Source organism: Ochotona curzoniae, unplaced genomic scaffold (assembly GCF_017591425.1).
Source record: "Ochotona curzoniae isolate NIBS_2020 unplaced genomic scaffold, NIBS_Ocur_1.0 contig_3498, whole genome shotgun sequence".
Classification (NCBI taxonomy): Eukaryota; Metazoa; Chordata; class Mammalia; order Lagomorpha; family Ochotonidae; genus Ochotona; species Ochotona curzoniae.
This window is the reverse complement of record NW_024465885.1, coordinates 1820684-1848560: the sequence shown is the minus strand read 5'-3', so window position 1 is coordinate 1848560 and position 27877 is coordinate 1820684. Positions and strand designations below refer to the sequence as shown.

The following is a 27877-nucleotide window of genomic DNA, read 5'->3' as shown; positions in this document are numbered from 1 at the left end:
TGCTTAGTTATGGTCCCTGGTGATGACGCAGTTCCCTTTGATTGGTTCTAAGGCAGAGGCGGTGCTTTAGGGGGTCGAGAATTCTGCTACCCGGACACGTGTGGTGAACCGCGGGCGTTTGAGCGTTCTTAAGGCCAGAAGAGTTAGGAATTTACAGGTAAGTGCCCATGTCCCTTGCTGGTGTAGGAACGGCTAAACGTGAGTGAGTCGCGTTGTGCCCAAGTGCTTCCTGGTTGTGCTACGGTATCCCCGCCATATCTGTTCCTTTGCTGAGTGTTCTAGTGGGTCCTGCTTGCTGAGAATCCTGATTCTCCAAAGTGACTTCTCTGAGAAAAGGGCACCTTTTTGGCCGGCTACTAGTCAAGTGGCAAGTTCCCAGCCGGAAATGGGCACTCGGCTGCCCAGGGTTCTAAAATGGTTGGAGGGTTCACTCCCCTAATAGCTGCAATGGCTAGCCAGAGCTGGGGCACTCCGAAGCCAAAAGTCTGGAGCTTCTGCGTCTCCCTCGTAAGTGCAGGAGCCCAAGCAATTGGGCCGTCTTCTGATTTCCCAGGAGCATCATCAGGAAACTGTACTAGAAGTGGAAACAGCCAGGACTTTAACTGGCATCAAGATGGGTGCCAGCACCACAGTTCGTTGCATTTAGCGCACAATGCCACAGTACTGGCCTCAGTTTTTCTTTTCCTAAAATACTGAATCTTGATGCGAGTTGTGCTTGAGGAAACGTAGTAATTTGCAAACCTTGATGGGACAGTTTTATTTCTTTTCACTTAGGTTGCTTATTTGAAAGAAAGACAGAAACAAAGTGAGGACAAAGAGACAGATCTTCCATCCACTGATTCACAGATAGCTGCAACAGCCAGGGCTGGGTGAGATGAAACAAGGTGACAGGAAGTCCATCTGTGTCTCATGTAGGAGTCGGATCCCAAGTACATGGGCCATTCTCTGCCTCTTTCGCAGGTGCATTAACAGGGAGCTGGGGAGAAAACAGCAACCAGGAATTGAACTCACCTGGGATGCCAGAGCCACAAGCAGCAGCTTAACCGGCTTTGCCACAATGCTCTCTTTTTCTGTATCCTCCTCCATCCTTCTCCAGCGGGTTTGGAAATTATGTATTGTGTCATTAATTTTTAATCTTTTGATTAAAATCTTTCTAGCATTTTAACTACACATGCTTAACAAAGTATAATGTTGCTCAGTACTTTCTTCAAATAGCACTTTTAGAATACGATGCCATGGTTTCCTTGTCATCTTCTTGTTACTCTTCTGTACAATTTTAGTTTCTATCATTCCTGTGACATTTCCAAGTCAGTGTACCACGTTGTCCAGACATTTTTTCGACTGCTTTTTTGGCAGGTGTGTTCCTTGTTTCTGTAGAGGTGAGGGGATGTGTGCAATATAGACTTTTCCCTTCCTGAAGAATGTGGCCACTTGGGCTTGAGTTTTTCCCCTGAACACATTCTAGACAGCTTTCCATGCTGTTAGGCAGCAAACTCATAGAAGACATGTTAAAAAATCCCTATCCCCTATTAGGTGAGAGGTGGAGAACACAGGAAATTTTTATTGCTCACAGAGGTGCCAAGTCCACGGAGGACCTGTCATTTATCCCGACACTCCAGTGGCTTTCCCTTAAGGCTTTTCCAGTGGCCCTATTTGTAGTTGGCAACTGTAAACTTTTGAATATTTAGGAAAAGCACAGCAGAAACGCAGGCAAAGAAAACTGTTCAGGAGAGTGAGAAAGGGAGTTGTGAGACCTACCAATACAGTTGAGTAGATGACCAATCACACTTGAGGCTCTTTGTTAAAGATGGGGGATCTTAGAACATACCATGTTCATTCACATAGTTTCTCCTGAGAGGAAGGTGGATTTTGGGAGCCAGGAGTCTGAAGTTGCAGATCTAGCTGCCTCTGTATTCTTTTTTTTCAAAATTTATTTCTTCTTATTGGAAAGTCAGATGTACAGAGAGGAAGATTATCCGTCCACTGATTCACTCCCCAAGTGGCTGCAATGGCCAGAGTTGAGCTGATTCAAAGCCGAGAGCTCGGAGCCTCTTCTAGGTCTCCCATGTGGGTGCAGGGTCCCAAGGCCCTGGTCCTTCCTCAGCTGCTTTCCCTGGCCAAAAGTGGGGCAGCCGGGATATGAATCGACACCCTTATGGGATCCCAGCGTGCGCAAGGTGAGGACTTTAGCTGCTAGGCTACCACACCAGGCCCTCTGTATTTTTATAATGTCCTTGTGTCCAATCTTGGAGATTCTGAGTCTGGTTTTATCAAGAAGAAGAGTGGGTTTCCTTTCTGAGGTCATACATATAAATATTGCTCCTTATGCTTCCTATTCCAAGTGTATGTTAACCCAACATTATATTTGGTATCCTGGTGGCATTCTGTAGTGGAAGAATGCATCAACTGGTCCATTTGCCCTTTATTTTGTTCTCAGAGCAATAATTGTGCCCTGATTTTCTTGTTCACTCTATTTTGGTTTGTTTGAGCCTGCCACTGTGTGCTGGGTGTATAGGCAAGATCAAGCTCAGAGCTTGCCTGACAGAAGGCCACATCCTCAGAGAGTGGCCAGCCCACCAACAGTAGGAGCCTGTGAGGCCCGTGTGGAAACAGCAGGCGGCCATTCTGAGAATGCCATTGTGTTGGCATAGGCAGAAAGCTGTGAGAATTACTTTTAGGACTTTCCTCTGTGTGCTTGAGAGGTGGAGGGAAACAGCGTTTCACCCATGACGTCAGCAGGATGTTCTGAACACGTGTCAGAGTGCATCGGGTAGCATCTTAGAGCTACTGTCACTTGAAAGGCCTATTGGAGAGAGAGCTTATTGGAAAAGTCTATTGGAAGGAGGCCCAGCCAAAATTAGTCTTGTTGAACCTCAGATTTGCTATTGTTTCATAGGAGGAATTGTTTCAAAGCTGGGGGTCTTTAGTTGTAATGAAACTTTAATAACTTTCTAGCATTTTTTAAAGATTTATTTATTTTTATTACAAAGTCAGATATATAGAGAGGAGGAGAGACAGAGAGGAAGATCTTCTGTGCAATGATTCACTCCCCATGTAAGCACAATGGCCGGTGCTGTGCCGATCCAAAGCCAGGAGCCAGAAACATCCTTCAGGTCTCCCACACAGGTGCAGGGTCCCAAGGCTTTGGGCCATCCTGGACTGCTTTCCCAGGCCACAAGCATGGAGCTGGATGGGAAGTGGAGCTGCCAGGATTAGAACTGGCGCCCATATGGGATCCCGGAATGTTCAAGGCGAGGACTTCAGCCACTAGGCCACGCCGCTGGGCCCCTAGCATTTTTTTAAAAAAAGATTTATTTATTTTTATTGTAAAGGCAGATTTACAGAGAGAAAGAGATACAGAGAGAAACATCTTACATCTACTGACTTACTCCCCAAGTGGCTGCTATGGCCAAAGCTGAGCTGATCCGAAGACAATAGCCAGGGGCTTCTTCCGGGTCTCCCACTCCAGGGCAGGGTCTCAAGGCTTTATGCCGTCCTCGACTGCTTTCCCAGGCCACAAGCAGGGAGCTGGAAGGGAAGTGGAGCTGCCGGGTCATGAACTAGCACCCATATAGGATCCCTGTGCGTGCAAGGTAAGGACTTTAGCCACTAGGCTATTGTTCCAGGTCCTCTTTCTAGACTTTGTCTCCTTCAAAGTCTAATGACAATTTATATATTACTTGGGATATTAAGCATAGATTTACTGAAGCATTGTAGATTATTTTTATCTATACTTGAATTAGCATACAAAAACAGCTTATCATGCTCATCATAAACTTTGATTATTGGTCATGTCATTTATTAGTAAACTAGAAAAATAATGTTTCCATTTACTTGTTTAGGAGATGGCCCGTTGCCGTAGCCTAGTGGCTAAAGTCCTCACCTTGAATGTGCCATGATCCCATATGGGTGCTGGTTCTAATCCCGGCAGCCTTGCTTCCCATCCAGCTCCCTGCTGTGGCCCGGGAGAGCCAGGTCCAAAGCCTTGGGACTCTGCACCCGCGTGAGAGTCCTGGAAGAAGCTCCTGGCTCCTGGCTTCAGATCCGCTCAGCTCCTGCTGTTGCAGTCACTTGGACAGATCTTCTTTTCTATCTCTTCTGTCTATGTATCTGACTTTGCAATAAAAATAAATTAATAAAAAAAAAAAAAGAAAACAAAGAGATGAAGATATAGTAAAAACTGGCAACATTCTAGAATCCTTAACATTTTTATAATATACTAGTTTAACCTATAAAGTCCCTCTTAACTCTTATGTGAATTTAATAAATATATATATATATATATATATATATCACATGCATTTACATGTAAGAGCTTTACAAAGCTAAGCAGCTCAGAAGAGAGAATTTCTGGGGTAAAGGAAATGTCAGCGTGTGTTTGTCTCCAACCTTTTCTGGAATCTCTCTGGACATTGCCCTGTTTTCCAGTCTGTAGATGAATAAATAAAAATTATACTCTTTGCTTTTTGTCTTAATTGGTATGGAATCCAATAATAGTTGCTTTTAAGTGACCAGGCTTTCCTCAGACACACTAGTTTTTATAATTTGTGTTTAACATGAAGTCTTTTGTTGGGCAGTGCAGAAATGAATTATTATACCTCAAGTTCTAATGACTGTGATGGCTGCCTTGCTTAAGCATGAGAGTGTTTGTCTCCTAAAAACATACCGTTTGCATTGCTGAGCGTCTGTGGTAGTAGTTCATGCTGATGCATCTGACAGCATCCTGAACAAGGGTTGATTTTCATAGTAGAGGAAGATCTTAAGAAGATAAGATCTAAGGTTGGGCACTCTCAACCTTAGATATATAGCCTTAATAATTCATTAATAAAATGGGAGCTGAGCCAAGTGGGAGTAGGAATTCCTAAAAGTGTGATACTTGATGTGGAGATACACTGAGGAATCTGTCATATTGCGCTTGTTTTACAAAAGGTGTGTCATACATGCTTATCAAGTTCTGTCATACATTTGAAAAGTGCAACTTGGGGTTTGATAACATCTTCTGTTTTCATTCTCCTGTTGTATCTATGGAAGTTATAAGTTACATTTATTTTTAATGAATATTTGTATTTCACAGTTACGAAATCAATGACATTTTGCTGATGAATCGTATGAATGCTCTACAGTTGTTTTTTTTTTTTATCTCTTAGAGATAAAGACCAAACTGGAAGACAGGTCGGCCTGAGTGATAATCTCCACTTCTCTCATGATGTCTATTCTTCCGTATACTTTAGTAAATACTGGAATGCTATTATAGAAACTGTTCACTGCACACACCGTTAAGAAAAATACTACATTATGCATAGCATCTCAAAAAGTAAAGAATGAAAAAAAAATGCGTCGACTCAGTCATCAGTGTGACCTAAGCCTGTGCCATTTCACCGTACATGTTTGCGAGGCTGAGAGTGAACCGTGGCTTCCTGGCCTCTTCCAGAGATTAGTATTTCTACTTCTATCCTTCCATTTGTTTGGCTTCTTTCAGCAGGGAAAAAAATTCCATGGCTCAATTGAAAAGTAGTTGAGACCCTCTGAGACCCTGGGGAAGGTATCATCTTTTCTCTGTGCCTTTGCCCATTATGCTGTTCCTGATGCCTCTGAAAAATCGTGGCCTGGGAATATTAATAAACATGCTGTCATTAATTTTTCCACAGGCTGCTTTCTTTGCAGAACGTTGTGATGCTGCTTCTAAATTGAATGCTCTTTTCTTACCAGGACCTAGAGGAATCCATTGTGATGAAGCTGAGTCTTACCAAGATAGTTAATGGCTGTCGCCTAGGGCAAATACAAAACCTGGGCAAAACAGGGGACCTCGCCATGGATATCCCAGGATGCCTTCTGTACACCAAGACCGGCTCTGCTCCTCACCTCACCCATCAAACACTGCATAATGTCCACGGGGTTCCCGCCATGGCTCAGATTACACTGGCATCGCTGTAAGTGTTGGAACAGTCATTCAAGGATCACTTTGCTGGCAGCGTAATTATCTTCATTGATTTTATTTTTATTGAAAAGGCAGCATGACGGAGAGGAGAGACAGAAAGATCTTCCATCCTTTGATTTACCCCACAAATGGCCACAGTGGCCGGAGCTGGGACCAGAAGCTTCCTCCAAGTCCCCCACCTGGGTACAGAATCCCAAGGCCTTGAGCATCCACTGCTGCTTTCCCAGGCCATAAGCAGGGAGCTGGATAGGAAGTAGAGCATCTGGAACAGGAACCAGTGCCCGTGAGGGATGCTGGTGCTGCAGGTGGAGGCCTAACCTTCACCATGGCACCAGCCCCAGTTATCTTAATTTGATGCAACAAAAGAAAAGACTGTTTTATAAAGTTATATATGTGTGTGTGTGTGTGTATGTGTATAATTTGTAGGTTTTTAGAATGATATCAGATAATAAATATCAGATCTTGTATATCTGGCCTTAATTATGGAAACAACAGGCCAATCTTGTGTATTATTTCTGCCTCAGTTTCCTCCAATCCTAGTTCTATACTGCCCTCATTGCCACTGCTTCTCACAGTAATAGGGCTGGTACTCCCTAAGAGAACTGAATGCTTTTGTGCTCCGGTGTCAAAGTTACTTCTGCCTCTGCAGTTGGACTTGCTGGTAGCACTTTATGGAAACAGAAGGAACGGCATTAGATCATTCTGTGTAAGGTGCCGAGCGACTTCATGGTTACTTGAGGAGCCTATGATGTTATCAGATAAGTCTGCCTTGTGTTAATAACCATGATTTTAAATGGAGAAAAGGGGGAAGAAAATCAAAATGTTCTGAAGCAGTGGATCTTTGCCAACTCCTCTTTTCACAGAAACACTTGTAATTTGAAGATCTTTATTTTGACTAAGAACCTACTGTAGTTAGTTGGGACTCTTGAGTGACATTAGATGTATTTTGCTGTTCAAGACTACATTCATTGCCCAGATAGAGGAGTAGTTTCTTTGGGTGAGAAGAGAAGTTCAGGTGTTGAATAGTGTCCATAGATTCATTGGTTGTTGTGTGATGGATTCTTCTGTTTTGCTTACAGGGCAGAGCATCATGAAGTCTTGGCAGAATACAAGGAAGGAGTTGGAAAGTTTATAGGTAAAAATTAAGTGATTAGTGTCTTCTAAGGTGTTAATTTGGAGTTTGGAGGTACTGTTGACTCTTGTTTTTCATTCATACCTTTATTTGTTCATTATTTTAATAAGCATTTTTTTTTTTTTAAAGATTTATTTTTATTATTTTTTCATTGGAAAGGCAGATATACAGAGAGGAGAGACAGAGAGGAAGATCTTCCGTCCGATGATTCACTCCCCAAGTGAGCGCAACGGGCCGATACTATGCCGATCCGAAGCCAGGAGCCTCTTCCGGGTCTCCGGGCCACAGGCAGGGAGCTGGAAGGGAAGCGGGGCTGCCGGGATTAGAACTGGCGCCCATATGGGATCCCGGGCGTGCAAGGCAAGGACCTTTAACCACTTGCGCCACCGGGCCGGGCCCTTAATAAGCATTTTTTGAGAATCTTAAGAACCAGGCATTGGTGATTCAAAATTGGATAGCGAGAGTTAGCTCCATGTTCCAATTGGCTAATCTTGCACCTGCAAGCAGCAGCATCTCACGTGGGCACTGGTTTGTGTCTCTACTGCTTTACTTCTACTCCAGCTCCCTGCTTATGACCTGGGAAAGTAGTAGAAGATGGTCCAAAACCTTGGGAACCTGCATCAGTGTGGGAGACCTGGAAGAAGCTCCTGGCTTCAGATCAGCTAAATCTGGCCATTATGGCCATTTGGGGAGTTATGGAAGATCTTTCTTTGTCTCTCCTCTCTGTAAATCTGCTTCTAATGGAAATAAGTTGTTCTTTAAAAAAAAAAAGAAAGAAAGAAAAATTGAGTTGGAAACAGTTGCTGCTCTCCTAGAACTCACAGCTTAGCTGGCTTAAAGATAAATAAATGTATCATGTTACAGTGTAGTGACTACTTTGCAGAGTTAGGGAAAAATACGTGTATCATAATAGCGCAGATAGAGGAGCTCTCAACTTCCTCTGGGTTCATTTGGAAGGCAATCAGAATAAAGAAAGTGTTCTCAAGAGAGAAGTAAGGGAGCATCATAGCTGGGTCAGAAAAGAGCAGGTAGTAACAGCACCAGGAGTGGGCACGGACATAGTGGTAGACAGATATGGGCAGACTGGTCACTGCGCAAAGACCAGAGGTGAGAACTTCCATAGGACCTGAGATCCAACGTAGTCTCATGCTAGAGCCTTAGACATAAAGCAGAGGATGAAGAGTTTATGTACAGTTATATTCCAATTATTTAGTATCATCCTTTGTTCCAGATACTGGATTTTATATGCAGATGTGACCACTGATCTGTAGGAAAGCTTAAATGGTAACAGCTAAAGAACCACATCTTCTGTGGACCATTTTCTCCAGAAGTTTTTTCTCAATGTGTGAAACTCAGTGAACCAAAATCCTATCTCTGTGAGTAACAGCCCCTCTGATTTTGGGAGAACTGCCTGAATGACTTGTTGGTTTTTCAGGGCCCTCTGTTTAGGTGGAAGGGTTTATGCACCACTCTTGTTGATCTGAAGTCAACTCGCTAAAGCACACAAGCATACAGTTAAGTGAAAATGCTAACATATGCTTTCTAGAGATGACTGTGATACCTGAAATTATGCAAAATGAGTAGGGGCACTGCAGAGGTTTTTCACTTGTGTCATTTATTTTGTCTCTTTTTAGCAGTTCCTGTTTTTTCCTTATGAAAAAAGATGGAATAGCATATGAAATTTAAACACATGTGACTTGGCAATCTTTTTATTATTTATCTTTTATTGGAAAGTCAGATATACAGAGAGAAGGAAAGACAGAGAAGAAGATCTTCCATCCGATGATTCACTCCTAAGTGACCACAACAGTTATATCTGAGTGGATCTGAAGCCAGGAACCGGGAGATTCTTCTGCATCTCCCACACGAGTGCAGAGTCCCAAGGCTTTGGACTGTCCTCAACTGCTTTCCCACGCCACAAGTAGGGAGCTGGTCAGGAAAATGGAGCTGCCTGGATACAAACTGGTACCAGTATAGGATTCTGGTGCATGCAAGGCGAGAACTTTAGCCGCTAGGCTGCCGCACTGGGCCCTATTTTCAATGATTGTCTTTTTGACTAACTAACCTAAGGAACCAATATTGTGATACACTCAAATGTACCAACAGCAAGGTCCATTTGCAGTGTCCCAGGACATCCCTATAATTCTGTCCCAGGGGCCTATGATTATAATGAATAAGATTTACTGTTAATGAGATTATCTTTGGCTTTATTATTTCTTCTTTGCAAAAGTTAGTTTCCCCAGGTACTGCCTAGAATGAGCATATTTGGTATTACACCTTTTAAATCAAGTTGAGTGAGATCAGCGTGTCAATATATACTTCACTGTTCTTTGTACTTTATGATGTCTCTTTCCTTTGTAGCAGCTCACTGCATCATTAGAAATGAACCTTTACATTTAATTCTTTTGGGTTAGTAAGTTTGAAAGAATTATCTTGTATTATGTTGATAGGCATTCTACAATGCCAAGAGCACGTACTGTTTACTGTGAGTAGAGTTCTGCCACTGGACATTGTGAAGCTGTTCCCTATTCTAATACAATGCGGTTGTTGGTACAAGCATCATTTTGTTTGCATGTTTTTACAGGAATGCCAGAATCACTGTTATACTGCTCCCTGCATGATCCAGTCAGCCCCTGCCCAGCTGGATATGTCACAAACAAGGTGTGCTATCCCGCAGGCCTCCAGGACTGCAGTCTTATCCTTAGAATTTCCCTTGGATACTGGAATCCCAGTCTCTGGGATAAATTCCTTTATGCCTTCTCTTTGCCTGAGGGACTAAAGTGGGATGAGATGGTTCATAAGAGAGTTGGGCTACCTAAGATTGAGTTTAAGGGAAGAAAAATATCCTCAGCATCTTCATTGTTGCAAAAAAATGGGGGATAGAAGAGGGTCATGTGCATGCCAAAAAAAGAAATTGCTGGGATGGGAGAAAACAGTAGTCTTTTGGTTCTGTGCTTTATTTGCAGTTTTAACAAGTTCAAGAAGAGTGGGGAAAGTTGCTGATGAGGGGTGTCACGTGTACAACTATATATAGTAGAACCTCAGTATAATACTGCTTGCTGGTAAAACAGAATTTGCAAAAACTGGGTCCATAGTCTGAAATTTTAGCTAATGAAGAACAGAATCAAAAAACCTTCATTAGGAAGTTTTCACCTGAGAGGTGACCCCGTTTGCATTATCCCAAGGATGGCCTTTCTGTGTCATGTTGCTGCCTTAAAGAAGCCTTTCCTTGCCCTCACCGTGCTGGTTCAACAGTAATGTTCATTATATCTAAGAACATTGTTTTTGGTTATTTTGCTTTAAGCTGCTTTTTATGTTGTAAAATGTATTCAAAAGGAAATATTTTTGCCGGAGTTGTCTATCCCGTTTGTAAAGGAGAGGACTCGTTGAAAGCCGTATTTATGTTTTTGCACATAATTCTGTGTGTAACTGTGTACTGTATGGTACCCAAGACTGAAATCAAGCATGAGCATTTACAGTCAAATAAATAAGAGAGTACTTCAAAATGTTCACGGAAAATGGAATTTAAAGATGTCCATTTGGGGGTGACATTTTAAATTCATGCATAGTTTCTTTTTCATAATACACGTTTTTATGAACTTTTTTGAGACATGAATTTCTTTTGTTTATTTTTAAGGCAGAGAAACAGGGCAACAGAGCTTCCTTGCACTGATTAATTTCCCTTATGGCTGCGGTAGCTCCAAGTGGGGGCCAAAGCTAGGAATTAGGAACTCAGTCTGGTTCTTGTGTGTGATGGCAGGAACCCAGTTACTCAAGCCCCGATCCTTATCTCCCAGGTCTGTAGCTGCAAGAATGAAGAGTAAGGAGTAGAACTGGGCATTGAACCTGGGTATTCTAATGTGGGACACAGGTGTCTTTAGTGTCTTAATTAGCCAACTTAAACTCACACCTTTCCATGAACTTCTTGAAAACTCTTCACATATATGAATGTCAGATTTTTTTTTTTGCCTCAAAATAAATCGCCTTTTAATCCCATCTTCTGTGGATATTTTGAAGTATCTTTATGTACAATGGTGTTATGAGTGCTATCTTTTCGATAGAAGCAGTAAGTACAAATTGCTGTAGGAACTTGGAGGAGTGAAAGATTGCCTGGGAAGGTTTGAATAGTATGTTAAGAGTTGGTGACATATGAACTCAGTGTCTTAAAGATTGTATAACACATTTGCCAGGCAAAGAAGTAGGAGAGTATTTCAGTTAAAAGGAACAGTGTGCATAAAAGCAGAGAAGAATTAAGTACAGCATTTATTCAGGAACACCGGGTGGGGTAGGATGATAGAGATAGGGGAGAATAGAAGATTATCGGAGAACAGTGTAACAAAGAATACTTGCCACTGGCTGAGAGGTTGACATCCCGAAGGATGCTCTGTGAGCTAGAAATTCTATAGAGAATTAGAAATTTATTTGAATTCTTTTACTGGCCATATGTAGGCCATTGAATTATTACCATCTTTCCAGTTGTAAAGGCAAATTACTGTTTTATCATTTTATTACGTTATTTGTCTTTTATTCCTGCTAACTACTTATTGTCTTCCTCTATGACAGTCAGTGTCTGTGTGGGGTGTTGGAGGACGAGTGGAAATGACTGCTGCCAAGTTCATGGCAATCCAGGAGGCCCTTCAACCTGATTGGTTCCAGTGCCTCTCCGATGGAGAAGCAGCCTGTGAAGAGGTCACTTCCTTGAAAAGGACCAGGAAGTCTGTTGACCGATCTCTTCTGTTCCTGGATAGCTGCCTGCGACTGCAGGAAAAGTCAGAGGTAGGGCTGCCATGCCAACCACTCTCTCAAAACTTGCCTTCTCTACCCTCTATGAAAACAGCTTTTCTCTTACTCCTGCTTCTCTCTTCCTCACACTTTGCTTTGTTTTTGTTTTTGTTAATATTTATTTATTTCAGAGGCAGAGCGAAAGAGACATCTTCTGTCTACCTCTGCCTGTTCACTCCTCAAATGGCTACTACTACCAGGACTTTCCCAGCTGAAGCCAGGAGCCTGATACTCCATCCAGGTCTCCCACGTAACCATGAGTTACACTGTCTCCCAAGGCACATTAGCAGGGAACTGCATGAAAGCAGGACAGCCACACTAGAAATTGGCACTCTGATAAGGGATGCCAATCCTGCAGGAAGCAGCTTGGCTGACTGTGCCACAGTGCCAGGCTCACATCTTAGTTTTTAATATTTTACTTTTTTATAGTTTTCCCACTGTCTCTTAAATTTTACTGATTCTCTAAGGTTCAAACTTAGACTTTCTTTCATCACCCTCTGTGTACTTCCCTGGGCAACCTTCCCTCCATGTCAATTGCTGAATAATTCCAAAACTAGCAAATTCACCCCAATTACATAAACTCTTGGGCTCTAGGTAGGTTGTAGTCCTCAAACTCAGAGGTTATGGGACTCATTATCTCATTTCTTCCAAGCTGTGCTTCCTTTTCTCTCCCTCATTATTTTATCTCAGTTTGTGATATCTGCCTGCTTCCTCAGGCCAAAAGCTTGAGCTTTGCTAGATGCCTGTCACCCATCCTTAATGTCCATCCGATTGTTCACTGTTCCTGGATTCCATATCTCGCTGTGCTGAGTGTGCCTACTCTGTTGTTACTGCCTCAGCTTGAAGCGTCATCATCTCTTGTGCAGTGACTTGTAAATTGTTCTTCCAGATTCCATTTTTATTTGTGTGCAATTCATCATTAGTCCTGCTATCCAAGAGTTTGCAGGTGTGACTACGAACCCATTGTCCCCTTCCCTTTAAGAATTTACTGATCCATTTGTTCCATCCGTGCCTCCAGCTTACTGTGAGCTGCTGCTTCCTCGTGTGGCCGCAAGCTGAGCTCCTGAGTTATTTGCAGTTCCTTGGTCCTATTTCATTCCGGTACACCTTATAGACTTTCTTCTGGACCATTTCTTTTGTGCTTATCCCAGCCATGTGTCTTCTCCTGCTTCCAGATTGAATTTATTTCATTCCACTCATCATTCTATGAAACTGGTCCCTGACACTTCCAGAAAGTCGTAGTCATCTTCTGCTACCTCTTCAGTTTGTAAATGCTTGTGTTATACCTCCTTTCACATTGTATTGCAGTGATTTTTTCTTATGCATTTGTCTCAAAATATGACCTCCTTAAGTTCAGTTTCTGTGTGTATTTTTTTCTTCATTGTGTGACGGAATACCTGACACATATACTAAGCGCTCAGTGTATGTTTGCTGGTGGTGAATGGTTGTGGTGGAGGAAAGAAGATCACACTGTAGTTGTAAATAATGGAACTTAAATTGCTGAGATTGGAGAAGAACATGCTAACTAAGAGAGAGCTGACGAGTTAAGAGAGCAAACAGTGAGCAGAGGAGGAGAATTTCAGTGTCTGAGATCATTTGTATAGAATAATCCTAAGCACTAATAAAGTCACACTATCACAATGTTTATTTTAAATATTTGTAAAAGATTATTTATTTAAAGGCAGAGTTATAGAGAGAGGGAGATACACAGAATGAGGAACCTTTCCATCTGCTAAGTCACTCCCCAAATGGCCTCAACTGCTGGGGCTGAGCTAGGTTGAAGCCAAAAGCCAAGAACTTCATCCACATCTCCCATGTGGTGGTAGAGGCCCAAGCACTTGGGTTATCTTATGCTGCTTTACCAGGCACTTTAGCAGGGAGATGGATTGGAAGCAGAGCAGCCAGGACTCAAACCTATGCCCTATGGGAAGTCAATATTGTAGGTGATGGCTTAATGTAGTACACCACAACACAGGTGCAACAAACTTTATCAGTAAGAATATAATTTAGTTAATGAAGCTAATATATGTGTCAGAATTAGAGGAAACACTTGTCATTCTTAGTAAAATGCACATCTGCAGGAGGAGTTTGGTATGGAGATGTTGCTGAGTATATGTATTCCTATGAGAATAATAACATTTGAATTAAGTCGAAGGCAGGTCAGGGAATATAGTAAAGATAATAATTAGGACAGGTTAGCCTAAGGTGATTCCTCTGATGTCATTGCAATCAGCTTCATCATTTCTCCTTCCTCCTGTGTATTGGTCAAGTGCTGGGGCCCCTCTCTGCATCCCTTACACTTACACAGTTGTCTTGATATGATTATTAATGCAGCCTCCCTTTGATGTTAACTGTTGCATTTTAGGTAATAAATTGTCTAAATGGATAAATCATATTTCCATTCATGCACGGGAGTTTCCAAGATAGAGCTGTGCTAATCACAGCCTGTGTAACACGTCTGTTACTGCATACATCTTTTCCTTTTCCCGTAATTCCTTCCCCATCTTATTTGCTGAATCCTCTTATTTGCTCTTCACATATTCCCAGGAAAGGAAATAGCACACAAGTTTCATCTGAGGTGCTTGGAGCTGCTTGCAGGATCAGCAGAAGAGCGTTCTCTATTAGCTAGATCTGCATGGAGACAGGAGTGGTGTGATAGCATCACAGCAAGCATCTACCATTCTGGTCAAATCTCATTGCATCACTAATGCCCATACTTTTTAAGTCCACATCTTCAGTGACTGGATTTATATTGTGTTTGCCTCTCCCTCTAATACCCCAGACTCAGAATGCACAGAGCAGATCCTGTGTTTCCCAGATGGAACCCAGGCATCATTCCAGTCTTTACCCTCTCCCCAGTTGCATGTGTGCATCCTACCTCCCAGTGAAGGTTCAGTGTTACCTTTCCTCTTTTTACCCACTCCCACTGCCTTGGTCCACATCATCTTGCCCCTGTCACCTAGATTAAGTTTTTTGTTACTCCAGATGTTAGCTGTATTCACCCTTAATTTATCTCTACATAGCAACTAAAGTATCCCTTTCTAGAGGAATAGTCTAATTGTGTCCCTCCTGCTTAAACTAAAGAGTGAAATTCCCTCTCCACATCATTCAGGCTTCTCCCAATAGCCTCTGTTCTACCAGAGAGCCACTATTGATTTGTGTATGTCCTTGCAAACTTTAACTTTTTTCAGTCATATCTATGTGAAAGTGTGTTGATAATGCATGCCTATAATATGGTCATATGTTGAGCAATTTGTTTTTGCTTAAGAATATCTTAAAATTCTTTTTCTATCAATGCATATATTACTATATACTCTGTTCTTTTAAAAATAGCTAAAAAGAAGCCATAGTTCGAATATGTCATAATTTATTTAAGCATCTAGTGATGGATGTTTAGGTTGTTTCCAGTTTCTTATGATTCTAAATATATCTGTAAATATACTGTGACACAAAGGAGTGAATATTTTTGATGGCAAGATTGTTAGAAGTGAAATTTTAGCATCTAAAGATAAAAGCATTGACATTTTGGTAAGCATTATCTGCTTACTCTACTAAAAGCCTGAACAAATTGTTATTCTCTTTGGTTATCAGGGTATGTAAGTGCCATTTCCCTTACACTTTCACCTCCTCTATGTTATTTTAACTTTCTTATCTTAATGGCTAAAAAGTAGTATCTGATTATTTACAGTTTGCATTCCCTTCTTGGTGAGGTTTAGTAGCATTCCATGTGAATCAAGCGTTCATATTTATGTTTCTGAATTTTATATTCACATTTTCTACCTAGATTTCTGTGTGGTTGTCATTTTCTTAGAGTTTGTTGGAGCTTCTTTTATGGCAAAGATATTTTATCTATTCTCCAGAGAGTAATTTCTCCTTTGCCTTTATTTATGATCGGTTTTACTGGAAAAATTTTAGTGTTTTTAGTATATTTAACTAATCTTTTCCTCTAGCTTCTAGTTTACCTAGGATGGCATTCCTTACTCGAAGTATATAGTCAGTATGTTCTTCTGATTCTTGTAACAATTACTAGGTCCATGAAGGGTAATGTGCAGTAACGGACTTTATTCTGTCCCACATGGTTAGCCAGTTGTCTCAACTAAATGGTTTCTAAGTTCCTATGGTTTCTAAGTTCCTAAGGTAGGCCTGTAGTCATTAAAACACATTAAACTTCTCCTTTCCCTCCTGTGTATGTTTACTTTAATCTGAGCCGGGACATGACAGCAGCTGTTGACTGCCTCAGTCTTTCTTAGTCTTTTCATGCCTCTTTGGTGTTTTTCAAAGTGTGTCCTTGCAGCCATAAAGGCTGTCAGGAAGGAGGGAGCACTGTTCCCCTTTCAGAGAACACTGCAGTCACTGCTCACACATCTCTGTCCATTGGGCTCCCATGTGTGGTTCATCCAAAGGTCTGTATTGCTAAAAGTGGTTGGAAACATTCGATGCTTTCTTACTTTAGGTCCTTCAGAAAAGTCTGATCATCGGGGTGATTGAAGGTGGAGACGTTTTGGAGGAAAGGCTGAGGTCGGCAAGAGAGACAGCCAAACGGCCTGTGGGTGGCTTCCTTCTGGATGGCTTTCATGGGAATCCAGCCACCCTGGAGACAAGATTGCACCTGCTGTCATCCGTCACTGCCGAACTGCCAGACAACAAACCCAGGCGAGTGCTTAGAGTGCAGGGCAGCTTCCTGGGACAAGGGGTAGCAGTACTGATCAACTGTGTGTTACACAAAGTCTGTATGCACATGGGCATGCCGCTTCGATATTGTGGTCCTGTCCTTTCTAGGCTGTGTGGGCTAAGGCAGATTTGGGAGAGGAGTTGCCATCATGTCTTGCCCTCAATTCCAGTTTGTTAAAGCACAGGATAATTGCCACATGGTTTATTTCATTTGATCCTCACCAGTGACGGCAAGTGGCACACAATTCCTTCTTGTTCTTGTGTCAAATACAAACACAGTTCTTTGCTCATTAAACCTGAGGACAAATATAAAGTCATATGGAACTCTAGTTTAAACTGAGGACATATCTAGAGTGCCTACTCAAATGAAGATGTGGTCTCCCACAAGGGTGCAGAGTCCCAAGGCTTTGGGCCATCCTAATTGCTTTCCTGGGCCACAAGCAGGAAGCTGGATGGGAAGCCAGGCCACCAGGACTAGAACCAGTGCCCATATGGGATCCTGGTGCGTTCAAGGCGAGGACTTCAGTTGGTATGCCACCACGTCAGGCCCAGAAGTACTTAAATCTTTTTTTTTTTTTTTTTTTTTAAAGATTTATTTTTATTATTTTTTCATTCGAAAGGCGGATATACAGAGAGGAGAGACAGAGAGGAAGATCTTCCGTCCGATGATTCACTCCCCAAGTGAGCGCAACAGGCCGATACTATGCCGATCCGAAGCCAGGAGCCTCTTCCGGGTCTCCCACGCGGGTGCAGGTTCCCAAAGCTTTGGGCCGTCCTCAACTGCTTTCCCAGGCCACAGGCAGGGAGCTGGAAGGGAAGCGGGGCTGCCGGGATTAGAACCGGCGCCCATATGGGATCCCGGGCGTGCAAGGCGAGGACTTAACCACTTGCGCCACCGAGCCGGGCCCAGAAGTACTTAAATCTTAACAATGAATTATGATACATGTATGTGCTTGTATAAACATCAAAAACAAGATATTTCCATGACCCCAGTCAACCTTTGTTTTCCTAATTTTAACTGGCTTTGTTGTATTCTTTGGTCCCCATCCTATACTTGTTTCATTCTAATGCAGATAATAATTTGGTAATGATACTGGGATGCCTCAGAAAGTTCACGGAAAAATGAAATTGAGAAATAAGCATATCTTGGTGCAAAATAATTTTGAGATCTGTGCATATGAGAGACCTTCAAAAAATTCATGATAATGCCTATTGTGAAAAAGCTGCATTGATTTCAAAACATTTTTTTATAACAAAATAAGCTTTTCTGTTAATTCTGTTTTCCAGGAAGTTTCTCAAGTGTCCTCATGTTTCTAGTCATTTTCTGGACTCCTTTGCGTTAAGTGTTCACAGATGTCTGTTGCTGAATTTGAAAGCTGGGATTGTTTTTCTTTGTGTTAGTGTGTAGAAATGCCAAGCTGCAGTGGGAGAGGACTTCTCAAGCACTGTGTTACTTAAAAGAAACTGTAGTAGGAAAACTAGCATCTATTTAAAGGTTCTGCTTCAATATTACATAAGCTTTTTTTTTTTTGGACGTCTCTTAGAAATCAGGAAGTCTGTAAGCTCTCTGCCAGTTCACGAAAAGGGCTGTGGGTAGAAAAGTAAATATACAAAATCGCCCGAGCCAGCCTACTGAGACGCATCTCTGCATCATACTTTAGGGGCAGGAGCTGGTCCAGTATTACTAACATCCCCCAGAATGCTTTCCTCATCCTTTGTCTTGGAAAATACCATCTCTTTCCACAGTGCAATCTTTCTTTGTAGTGGAAAAATACAAAGAAGGCCAACTGCATTCTTGGATCCTATGACTAGAGTTATAATTCAGAGAGCCAAGATTGCTGTGTGAGCGAACCTATGAGGAATTTAGAATTTTTGGTGTTTTTTTTTTTTAAGATTTATTTATTTATTTGAAAGGCAGAGAGTAACAGAGAGAAAGGAAAAGGGGGACCCTGTGTCTGCTGGTTCACTCACCAAATGCCTGCAACTGCCAAATCTGGGCCAGGCTGAAGCCAGGAACCTGAAACTCGATGTGGGTCTCCGACATGCATGGTTGGAGCCCAGGCATCAGAGCTGTCCACTGCTGATTGCCTAGGAGTGTTAACCAAAGAGCTGGATAGAAAGTGGAGCAGGTAGAACTTGAATTGATGCTCCTTTACAGGATTCTAGCATGACAGTCAGCAGCTTAACCTGTTGTGCCGCCAACACTAGCCCTCCAGTATCTCATTAATCCTCACAATTATTTTGTGGCATTGTATAGTATTGCTGTTGTTTCTAAAGTGAAGAAAAAATTCTCAGAGAGATTAAGAAATGTTCTCAAATTAACCCAGCTAGTAAATATAAATAGCAGAGCCAGGACCCAGGGCTGTTTCCCTCCAAACTCCATGTTTTAACATACCTCTTGCCATCCATTGTGTACCATATTAACCATGGTTTTTGTCTTTATTATTGTTATTATTTTTAGTGTCCTGTTCATTGGATAGGCTCTCTGATTTCAAACCCAGCAGGATTCTCTTACCACTGTTACTGTTTTTTATTTTGTAGGCTCATCTCTGGTGTTAGTCGGCCAGATGAGGTGCTCGAGTGTATTGAAAGAGGAGTGGACTTATTTGAGAGCTTTTTTCCTTATCAGGTGACGGAGCGGGGCTGTGCCTTAACTTTCAGCTTTGATTACGAGCCAAATCCTGAAGAAACATGTACGTTTTTTGAAGTAGATCTTATCCTAAAGTGTCTTGTATTTCCTATTAATGCTTGACTTGAATCACAAGATAGAAATATGTACATTACATAAAGCCAGTCTTTTATAGAACTACAACTTGGTTTCTTATCCATACTCCCTGGTGTGTTGGCACACAAAACCAGATACTTAATGCTATCCATGTATTTCATCAATATTAGGATGGGATTTTATAGTGAGCGGAACCAAGGAAAACAAAACCTCTTCTGTGAACCTGAAAAATAAACATTCAGAATGAATTGTGATGAAAATCTAAGAAACCCTTTGAGCTGTTTGGTAAAAGTTAATTCATTTTTCACAAAAGAGTTCTTGTATGCTTTAGTGAACTGCATGCTCTTAAAATACAGGAAGACTTACCGCTCTCTGATCTTACTATTTACTTTTGGCCTTTTTTAAGCTATTTTTTTTTTTGACACACTGAGACGTGAAAATTCTTTTCCTCTGCTAATGTTGCTTTGAAGCCCTGCCATTTTCTTTTATTGTTTAGAAGTATAGCAAATCAGTTTTAGAGTCTAATATTTAACAGACAGAAGAAAGAGACTGTGGGTGCAGACTTCGGCTGAGTTCCCTTGGAGCGATTTTTTTTTTATTGGAAAGGCAGATATACAGAGAGGAGAGACTGAAAGAAATGTCTTCTGTCTACTGGTTCACTCCCCAAGTGGCTGCAATGGCCTGAGTTGAGCAGATCTGAAGCCAGGAGCTTCTTCCAGGTCTCCCACACAGGTGCTGGTCCTAAGGCTTTGGACCATTCTCGACTGCTTTCCCAAGGCCACAGACAGGGAGCTGAAAGGAAAGTGGAGCAGCCCAGACATGAGCCAGTACCCTTATGGGATCCCTGTTTGTGCAAGGCGAGGATTTAACCACCAGGCTGTTGTATTGGGCCCAAAGTAATTCTTGAAAAGAGTTTTGCATGTCATTCATCCCTGTTGCCTTCAGAGATGGACTTTTTTTGGTCTTTTCTTGCTGCCCTGTGAATTCTTCCTTTATCACAGCCCATCTTATGTTTGAATAGGGTCCAAGATGACTATCTTAATTTCATTTACTTATTTGGCAAGGCAAATAAGAGAGAGACAAAGACAGAGATCCCCCTTGTGCTAGCTGCAGGACTAGGCCAGGAGCCAGGAACTCAGTGCAGGTCTCCCACATGATGGCTGGGAGCCAAGTCCTTTAGTCATCACCTGCTTGCTCCCAGGGAGCACATTAGGATGCGGTAACCAGAGCAGAGCCAGGATCTGAACCTGGGCACTGTGATATGGGATGCAGGCATCCCAGATAGCATCCTAACTATGAGGCCAAGTAGCTGCTCCCTCAAGACTTCTTTAAAAGGGTCATTTTATTCCCCATAAATGATGATAATTTCACTTAGGAGATGTTATATTTTTGTAAAGCAACTTACGCTATTAATCTAAATTGGATTACTTCTGGAAACAGATCATGGTGAATGAATTCTTAGGTAAAGGAGACAACTTTTACTATGCTTTTAGATAGAACAGAACATAATCTATGTGGATAGGTATACTATTAACCCCATACATTTTCATGATTTCATTTACAAACTAAATTATTTCCACTAGAGGGAATTGTTAGTCATTCAATATCATGAATATGCAAAATTCAAAAAAGAATCTGATACTGAGTTCTCTATAATGAACAAGATCAGTTTTTGGTTAAAGAAATCCCAGTATTTTCATGATTCAGGAAATTGAATTAGTTTGAACACTTTTTAAAAAGATTTATTTGTTTATTTGCAAGGCAGATTTACAGAGAGGAGGAGGCAGAAAAAGATGTCCCAACTGCTGGTTCACTCCCCAAGTGGCTGCAGTGGCCAGGGCTGAGCCAAGCCAAGGCCAGGAGTCAGGAGCTTCATCCAGGTCTTCCACATGGATGCAAAGGCCCAAACACTTTGATTACCTTCTACTGCTTTCACAGATCATTACCAGGAAGCTGGACTAGAAATGAAGCAATTAGGACTTTAACTGTTGACCATATGGTATGCCAGTGCTATGGATGGAGTCTTAACCCACTATGGCACAGCACCGGCCCCACTCTGAACATTTTTATTAAAGTATTATTGACTATATGCGTGTGGTTTCATATGTAAGCCCTTTAACAAATAATGAAAACTCCAAAGTAATAATAATTACTCCATGAAATGGTAGGAGTGCTTCAAAATGTCAGGACTTTATTATGGCTTCTCACATCAATACAGAAATTCACAAAAACAAAACAGGTCACTTCTCTTCTGCCCTTGACCTTGACAAAAGTTACCTTATCAGGATCATCTGCCGATTCTTGTTGGCCAACAATGAGATTATTGTTCATTTCCCTTGATGAATAATATCTGCTTGCCCCTGCTTAATGGTAAAGGGCTTTGTGTAGAGTCGCTGGGGGGTTGTTTTGCAGCTATTTTACTTACTTTTTAGAGCAAAAAGTTCAAAGGAACAATTGAAGTTCCCATTTAATTCTGGATAGTCTAGGTTTCCTAGAATGCTAAAGTCTCCAGAGAATACATAAATTAAAACCATGTACTACTTAAATCTATTTAGAATATAGGTATGTCCTTATATTTTGTGATAAAGCATAGACTTACACCCAACACATACACACACACACACACACACACACACACACACACACATCATTTTAAAATTATCCTTGATGGCAAGTTAATGAGTTACATGCTAATAGCTTTAATTGGCTTAGGGACTTTTTAAATTTCTAAATTGTTTTGCTGTAGGTAATATATAAGTGATTATTTTGGATCATATTGCACTTTTTCTTGTGTGATTTCTTTATGATAAAACCTTATTACTGAGATTATAGGGTCAAAGATCATGGAATAATAGCTAAAGTAAAATTCTTGCAATGGCTGTTTATTATCTGATCTTTATTCAAGACTTTTTATGGTTTGTTCTTCAGTGTTACAACAGAATGGGATTCAAGTAGACATAAAATATGTGGATCAAACAAAGAAAATTGAAACAAGTAATTGCGACCAAGAAATGACATCATTTGAAATTAACCTGAAGGAAAAAAAGTAAGAATTTTTTTTTAAGCTTAGATTTTGATTTCTGATTTTTCAATTTCAGTCTGTTTTCCAGGCTTATATAACTGTTCCCTTTTAGGTTTATGGCTTCATAAAATATTTATAGTTGAATATTAGTTTGATCTTCTTAAATTTGGTTCCAGAAAAATTCTTATTTTTTCTGCAGATGAGTTTGTTTACTTTGTTTTGTCAGAAAACAGACAAGATAACTATTACTATAGAAAAGCTGTCAGAGAAGGTTAAATGCATTGTTCGGTTTCTTTTACTCATTCTGATTGCTTTAAATAATGACAATGAAATAAGGATTTCAAGATAAAACACAACAAAGTTTTTAAATTGTGAGTCATCGTGGCCATATTCTGGTTATAAGTCTTAAATAAACCATTTGCCTCTATGAAGAGGGAGCGAAGATCTGTTGTAATTTTGTATTTGGCCAGAAGGGATGGTGGTCAGCCTGCAGGTGGTATCCTGTGCTGTGCGTGCCCTCACTGTAGCACTGGGTGTGTTCGGGTGTCTCGGAGAGACATGCTGCAGATTCTCACTTGTTTATGTCTGCTAGTGATTGTGCAGACTTGAAAACTGATTAAAGTGTGAAAATCCCATTTCTTATCTATCTATATGTATTTAAGGTTATTTATTTGAAAGGCTGAGTTAAAGAGAGAGACAGAGATATCTCTATCCACTGGTTCACTCCCCAAATGGCTGTAACAGCTAGAGAGGGGCTGGCCAGAATCTAGGAGCTTCTTGCCACATGGATGGCAGGGACCCAAGCCCTTGGGCCAACTTCTGCTGTTTTACCAGGAACATTAACAGGGAGCTGGATCAGGTAGGCAGCAGCCAGGATTTGAACCAGCACCCATATGGAATAATAGCATCACAGGTCATGGCTTTAGCTGCTATGCCACAACTCTGGCCTCTCTTACCCATACTGTTGGAGCTTCTTGATTTTAGGACTGAAATGGTAATATCTACTTCATTTAATTTGTTACACATTAAAAATAACCAGAGATTAATTTCTTTTATATTGTTAGAGTGATATTAATGGTTATTACTAAAACTCCCTTTACATTGAAGATTCAGTTAGAAGTTATATTGGCTTTATTAGCATTGGGCTTGAAGTTTTGCAAACCTGAAAACAGATTCTAGCTTCACTCTTGACTTTGATCTTGGTGAAGTCACCTAACTTTGAGTTGTTAACTGATGAAAGATAATGTCTATATAGTGCTTACACATGTGGCCAGCAGCATTTGAACTGTCTTGCTCTATTAAGTCATTTAATCCTCACAGCGACTCTGAATTTGGCAGCATAAATACCTGGGAAACAAAAGCACGGAGGGAAGTTAAGTGGCTTGCCCAAGTGACTGTAAGCCAGGACTCAAATGTAAGGCAGAGTAGCTCCAGAGTGCTCCCTCTTAATCTTCATCTAGAGAGCAAGATTGGAGACAAAGATTCAGTGAGGCCTTGTAGGTGGAAATGCCCTTGAAAATTTGGAAAGATCTATGGAAAAAGGTCATACCACGTCTTTTGTTAGTTCTGGTGGTGAGTGGGAACAAAATGCCCTTCACCAGAGTAATATTTTCTAACATTGTGTGCCTTTCTAATGTGACTAATAATGCCTGACGTGAGTAAGTGACCATGTGGGTTTCTTAAGCCCCCATCTTGAAGGCTGTGTCTATCAGAGGAGAACCCCTGCATCTCCCTAACTTGGAATATTCTTTGCTATGCTTTAACCACATTCCCAGCTTAAGCCTTTCGCCAGTGCTGATCCCTTACCAATGGTAGTCTCAGGTGCTGATAATCCCTTCAGCACACTAGCAAACTTAGATTGTGGATTTCTTGGATACTTCACTTTCTGAATGACCCTGTGACTTTCTTTCTAAGGTACCAGGAGGACTTTAACCCACTAGTGAGAGGATGTTCCTGTTACTGCTGTAAGAACCACACCCGTGCATACATCCACCATCTACTGGTGACCAATGAGCTGCTGGCTGGAGTCTTGCTTATGATGCACAACTTTGAACACTATTTTGGATTTTTTCAGTCCATCCGTGAAGCACTAGGAAGGGATAAGCTGGGACAATTGAAAGAACTCATCTGTAGGCAAGCTCCTTGAAACCTCAGAAAAATACAAATTTGACTCTTCACATGAAGCCTGTAGCACCATTACAGCATGGGAAGAAGTGAAGAAACTGTTTTAGTTTTAACCATTCATTTATGAGAATAAGACTTGTTAAAATGAAGAACATCTGAACCACATTTGATGTGTCCACATAAGATTAAAGAAATGTTTTCTAAGGACCTAGTTTGTGGGTTGGTGTTATGGCATAGCAGGTACAGTAGCCACCTGCAGCACCAGCATCTCATATAGGTGCCGTTCCGAATCCTGGCTGCTCCTCTTCCCAACTAGCTCCCTCCTAATATACCTGGGAACGCAGTGGAAGTGCTTGGGCTCCTGCACCAATGTTGGACACCCAGAAGAAGCTTTTGGCTCCTGGCTTCAGATCAGCTCAGCTCTTGCTGTTACAGTCATTCAGGGAATGACTGGAAGATCTCTTCCTTTCTCTCCCTCTGCCTCTCTAACTCTGTCTTTCAAATAAATAAGTAAATTTTTTTTCTTAAGAGGGCTTTTCAGAAGAGGAAAAGACATAGCTTGAATTGATGGGGATTGACCTAGGTTGATAAGAAAGAAGTAGAGCCTTTAAAATCTCTAAGCTGATGCTTTAGTCAACAGAGGTTCTCTTAGTCAGACAGAAGCTATGAATGTGAGAGGACTGCCTGGACCACTGAGTTGGACTTGGGACCTGAGGGGAGAGAACTGTGCAGAAGCAGATAGACACATGCCTGTTGACTGGAGAAACAATCTAGCTGACTTAAGGGTTTTCTATATTTTGACTCTCATATTCACAAGGGCTCCTTTGGATGATTTTGTCTGCCATGCTGCCCTGATGGTATAGTTGACCAGAAATAGTTCTTGTGACTTAACCACCTTCATGCCTCCCTGGAATGTGGGGCTCAAACATTGCTCCTGTAGTCACCTGACCCAGACAGTATGCCTTCCTTTGATCACCTTGTCTGTGACTTTCTGTGCAGTTGCCCAGCAGGCTCACCAAAAACCTGATAAGCACAGTCGCCCCATCACTTAGAGACTTATTCATACTATGTTCACTTAGAAGCAGTGCTGGTGTAGCAATTCATTCAGTCATAATGTGGTTTCCTGGAGAAATCACTCAGCTTCTTCATGGAATAAATCATAGTGGATAAATCTAAATGAATTTCTGAAATGTTGTCCAACTTTAAACTTTCAGAAACAAAGAAAGCGGAAGGTAGAATTCTAGCCTCATTTGTCATCTTTGTTTAGTCATCAGAGACATGCAGCAGTGTCGGGCATCAGGCTCCAGGATTAATGCTGGAGAGCCTGAACAGCTTTGGCCTGTGGATTTTGGAGTAGTTGGTCAATTGGCATCAGAAGATCTGAGAGAGGTGGGGGTTCCTCCTTAGTTTGTCTCTGATTCTATGATTTTGTTTGGATCTTACTGAAGGAGTAGCATTTTTGTTGATGTTTAGAAGACATTTTTATTTTCTCTTTGCATTTCTTTTTTTTTAAAGATTTCATTTATTTTTATTAGAAAGGCAGATCAAATTTACACAGAGAAGGAGAGGAAGAATGATATTCCATCCATTGGTTCACTCACCAAATGGCCATAATGGGGCCAGAGCTGAGCCAATCTGAAGCCAGAAGCCAGGAGCTTCCTGCAGGTGTCCCACATGGTGCAAGGTCCTAAGCCTTTGGGCCATCCTCTACTGCTTTCTCAGACCACAAGTGCGAGCTGGATGGGAAGTGGAGCAGCTAGGACATGAACTGGCATCCATATGGGATCCTGTACTTGGAAGGTGAGGATTTGGCTACTGAGCCATTGTACCGGGCCCTGACTCCTTTTGTTTTATACTGTATTTTGCTATTCAACATTTAGTGGGCATTACTGAGCTTCCTTTCTAATTATGTGGTTACTGTATTTTTATGTGATGGGAGTTCATCTGTATGGCTGTCTTTAGTAGTATAGAAATATCAGTGATTTTCAAATATTCATGGCATTGCTATAATTCGTTCGTGAACAGCAAAGGTCCAGTTTCTGTTTTCAAGGACTTGACTGTTTTGAAATGCATTAGATTAGAGTAGTTCATGTGTTCATATTCCTGTTCAATGTCAAACCCATTGTTGGAGAAGCATCAATAAGTATCTCAGGAACCATACAACATTCATGAGTTTCCTTGATGTCCAGAACATTGAAAGTTCCATTCAACATTGTCAGTTTCCTGGGTCTTTTTCTTATTAAAATCTTTGAGAAGTAAGTTTCTTTTCATGTAGTAAGTCAGATTATGGCAATAAATATTTTTAATTAAAAAAATTACTGCGTATGGCCTGTGAATGGTAATGAGTCTGTTAAACAAAGAATTAAATGTCCATGGTATCAGAAATGTTCTAGAGATTTTTTTATTGTAAAGAAATATTTTTTCTGTATTCCATCTGAATTCATTGTTCTAAGAGCACTTGAATGCAGAGTCCAAAAAAGGAGTTATTCTTCATTAATACCCAACATAAAGATTCTCTGTTTCTTTAAATGATATAAGTAGGGACTTTCAAGGCTACGCTAACCATAAGAAAAATAACCACTACCTTCTGTGGAGCGTTTTCAGTGGCATTTTTATTAAATGTTTTTTATACATTTCTCATTGACCCTCAGAACATTGCTGGGAAGTGTTGATATTACTATTCTTCTATTGAGAACTGGGTTTTAAGAAGGTTGAGTATCCTGCCAGATGGCTTGCAAGAAATTTCTGGAAGGTTGAGTAGTTTGCCAAAGGGCTTGTCACTACTCTGTTTCCAGTTTAAAGTCAAACCTTGGTTAAGTCCCAACAGTTAACCTTTGCACTAAACAGATTTTTCCTTATTTTAACTTTCTACTAGGTGTAAGGCGCCAAGAGAATCAAGGACTGACTGGAAGGGTGTTTTGGCCTGAGATGTTGGTTGCTTTAGGAGCTTTGCTGCCTCTCTGATGGGGAATAGTTGGCATTGGCTCTTGAAACACGGTGCCATGCTGGCCCTGGATGTGTTCACGTTGCCTTGCCACTGCTTGTCCCCAGTTTCCCTGAACTTTCCCAGGTTGGAACTATAAACACTGCATGTTGTTGAAAGACTCTGGAGGTTGTGACTAATTCAAGACTCAAATAATGAAGATTTCCTATGTATCTTGGGAGTAGCATAGTTGTTATTCTATGGAATGACACATTAAAGGAAAAATATAGTTCTAGAACATTTTTAAATTCAATATTTGTTTAATTAAAACATTTTGATTTAAAACAATTTCAACAAAGAGCATCAAAGGGTCACAGCTCAAGTGTGAAGCAACTATCTTATTCAGGATGTTTTCTGTAGAAGCAGCTTGGAGCTCACTAAGAAACCACAGAGTTAAATCATTGTTCCGCACCTTCCTGATTAGGAACAGGCTGCTGTGTGTAGTTTGATTAATCTTGCTTGTAGCTACGGGATTACAGCTTATTAAAAGTGATGGTGCT

General features: G+C 41.2%; 1 protein-coding gene across 4 annotated transcripts; it reads left to right on the top strand.

Moving 5' to 3' along the window:
• Positions 1–52: 52 nt before the first annotated feature.
• Positions 53–27609, top strand: QTRT2 (queuine tRNA-ribosyltransferase accessory subunit 2). Of its 4 annotated transcripts, XM_040980450.1 has the most exons (9): positions 53–157; positions 5710–5930; positions 7018–7073; positions 9655–9731; positions 11634–11846; positions 16306–16505; positions 19065–19216; positions 22177–22294; positions 24185–24691. In XM_040980450.1, the coding sequence occupies exons 2-9, from the start codon at positions 5731–5733 to the stop codon at positions 24414–24416; spliced, it is 1248 nt and encodes a 415-aa protein (XP_040836384.1). In that variant the 5' UTR covers positions 53–157; positions 5710–5730; the 3' UTR covers positions 24417–24691. The 4 variants fall into 4 exon arrangements, with proteins under 4 accessions (XP_040836384.1, XP_040836385.1, XP_040836383.1 ...); XM_040980451.1 differs by lacking the exons at positions 53–157; positions 24185–24691 and adding an exon at positions 27270–27609 and having other exon boundaries at positions 5331–5930; XM_040980449.1 differs by lacking the exon at positions 53–157 and having other exon boundaries at positions 5331–5930.
• The last annotated feature ends 268 nt before the right edge of the window (positions 27610–27877 follow it).

Excerpts from the sequence above, each read along its gene's own strand:
- QTRT2 (XM_040980449.1), top strand. The coding sequence starts at position 5,692 with ATGCTCTTTTCTTACCAGGACCTAGAGGAATCCATTGTGATGAAGCTG. Across the intron at positions 9,732-11,633 it reads CTGGATATGTCACAAACAAG|TCAGTGTCTGTGTGGGGTGT; the intron begins GTGTGCTATCCC and ends CCTCTATGACAG. Across the intron at positions 22,295-24,184 it reads ATTAACCTGAAGGAAAAAAA|GTACCAGGAGGACTTTAACC; the intron begins GTAAGAATTTTT and ends TTTCTTTCTAAG.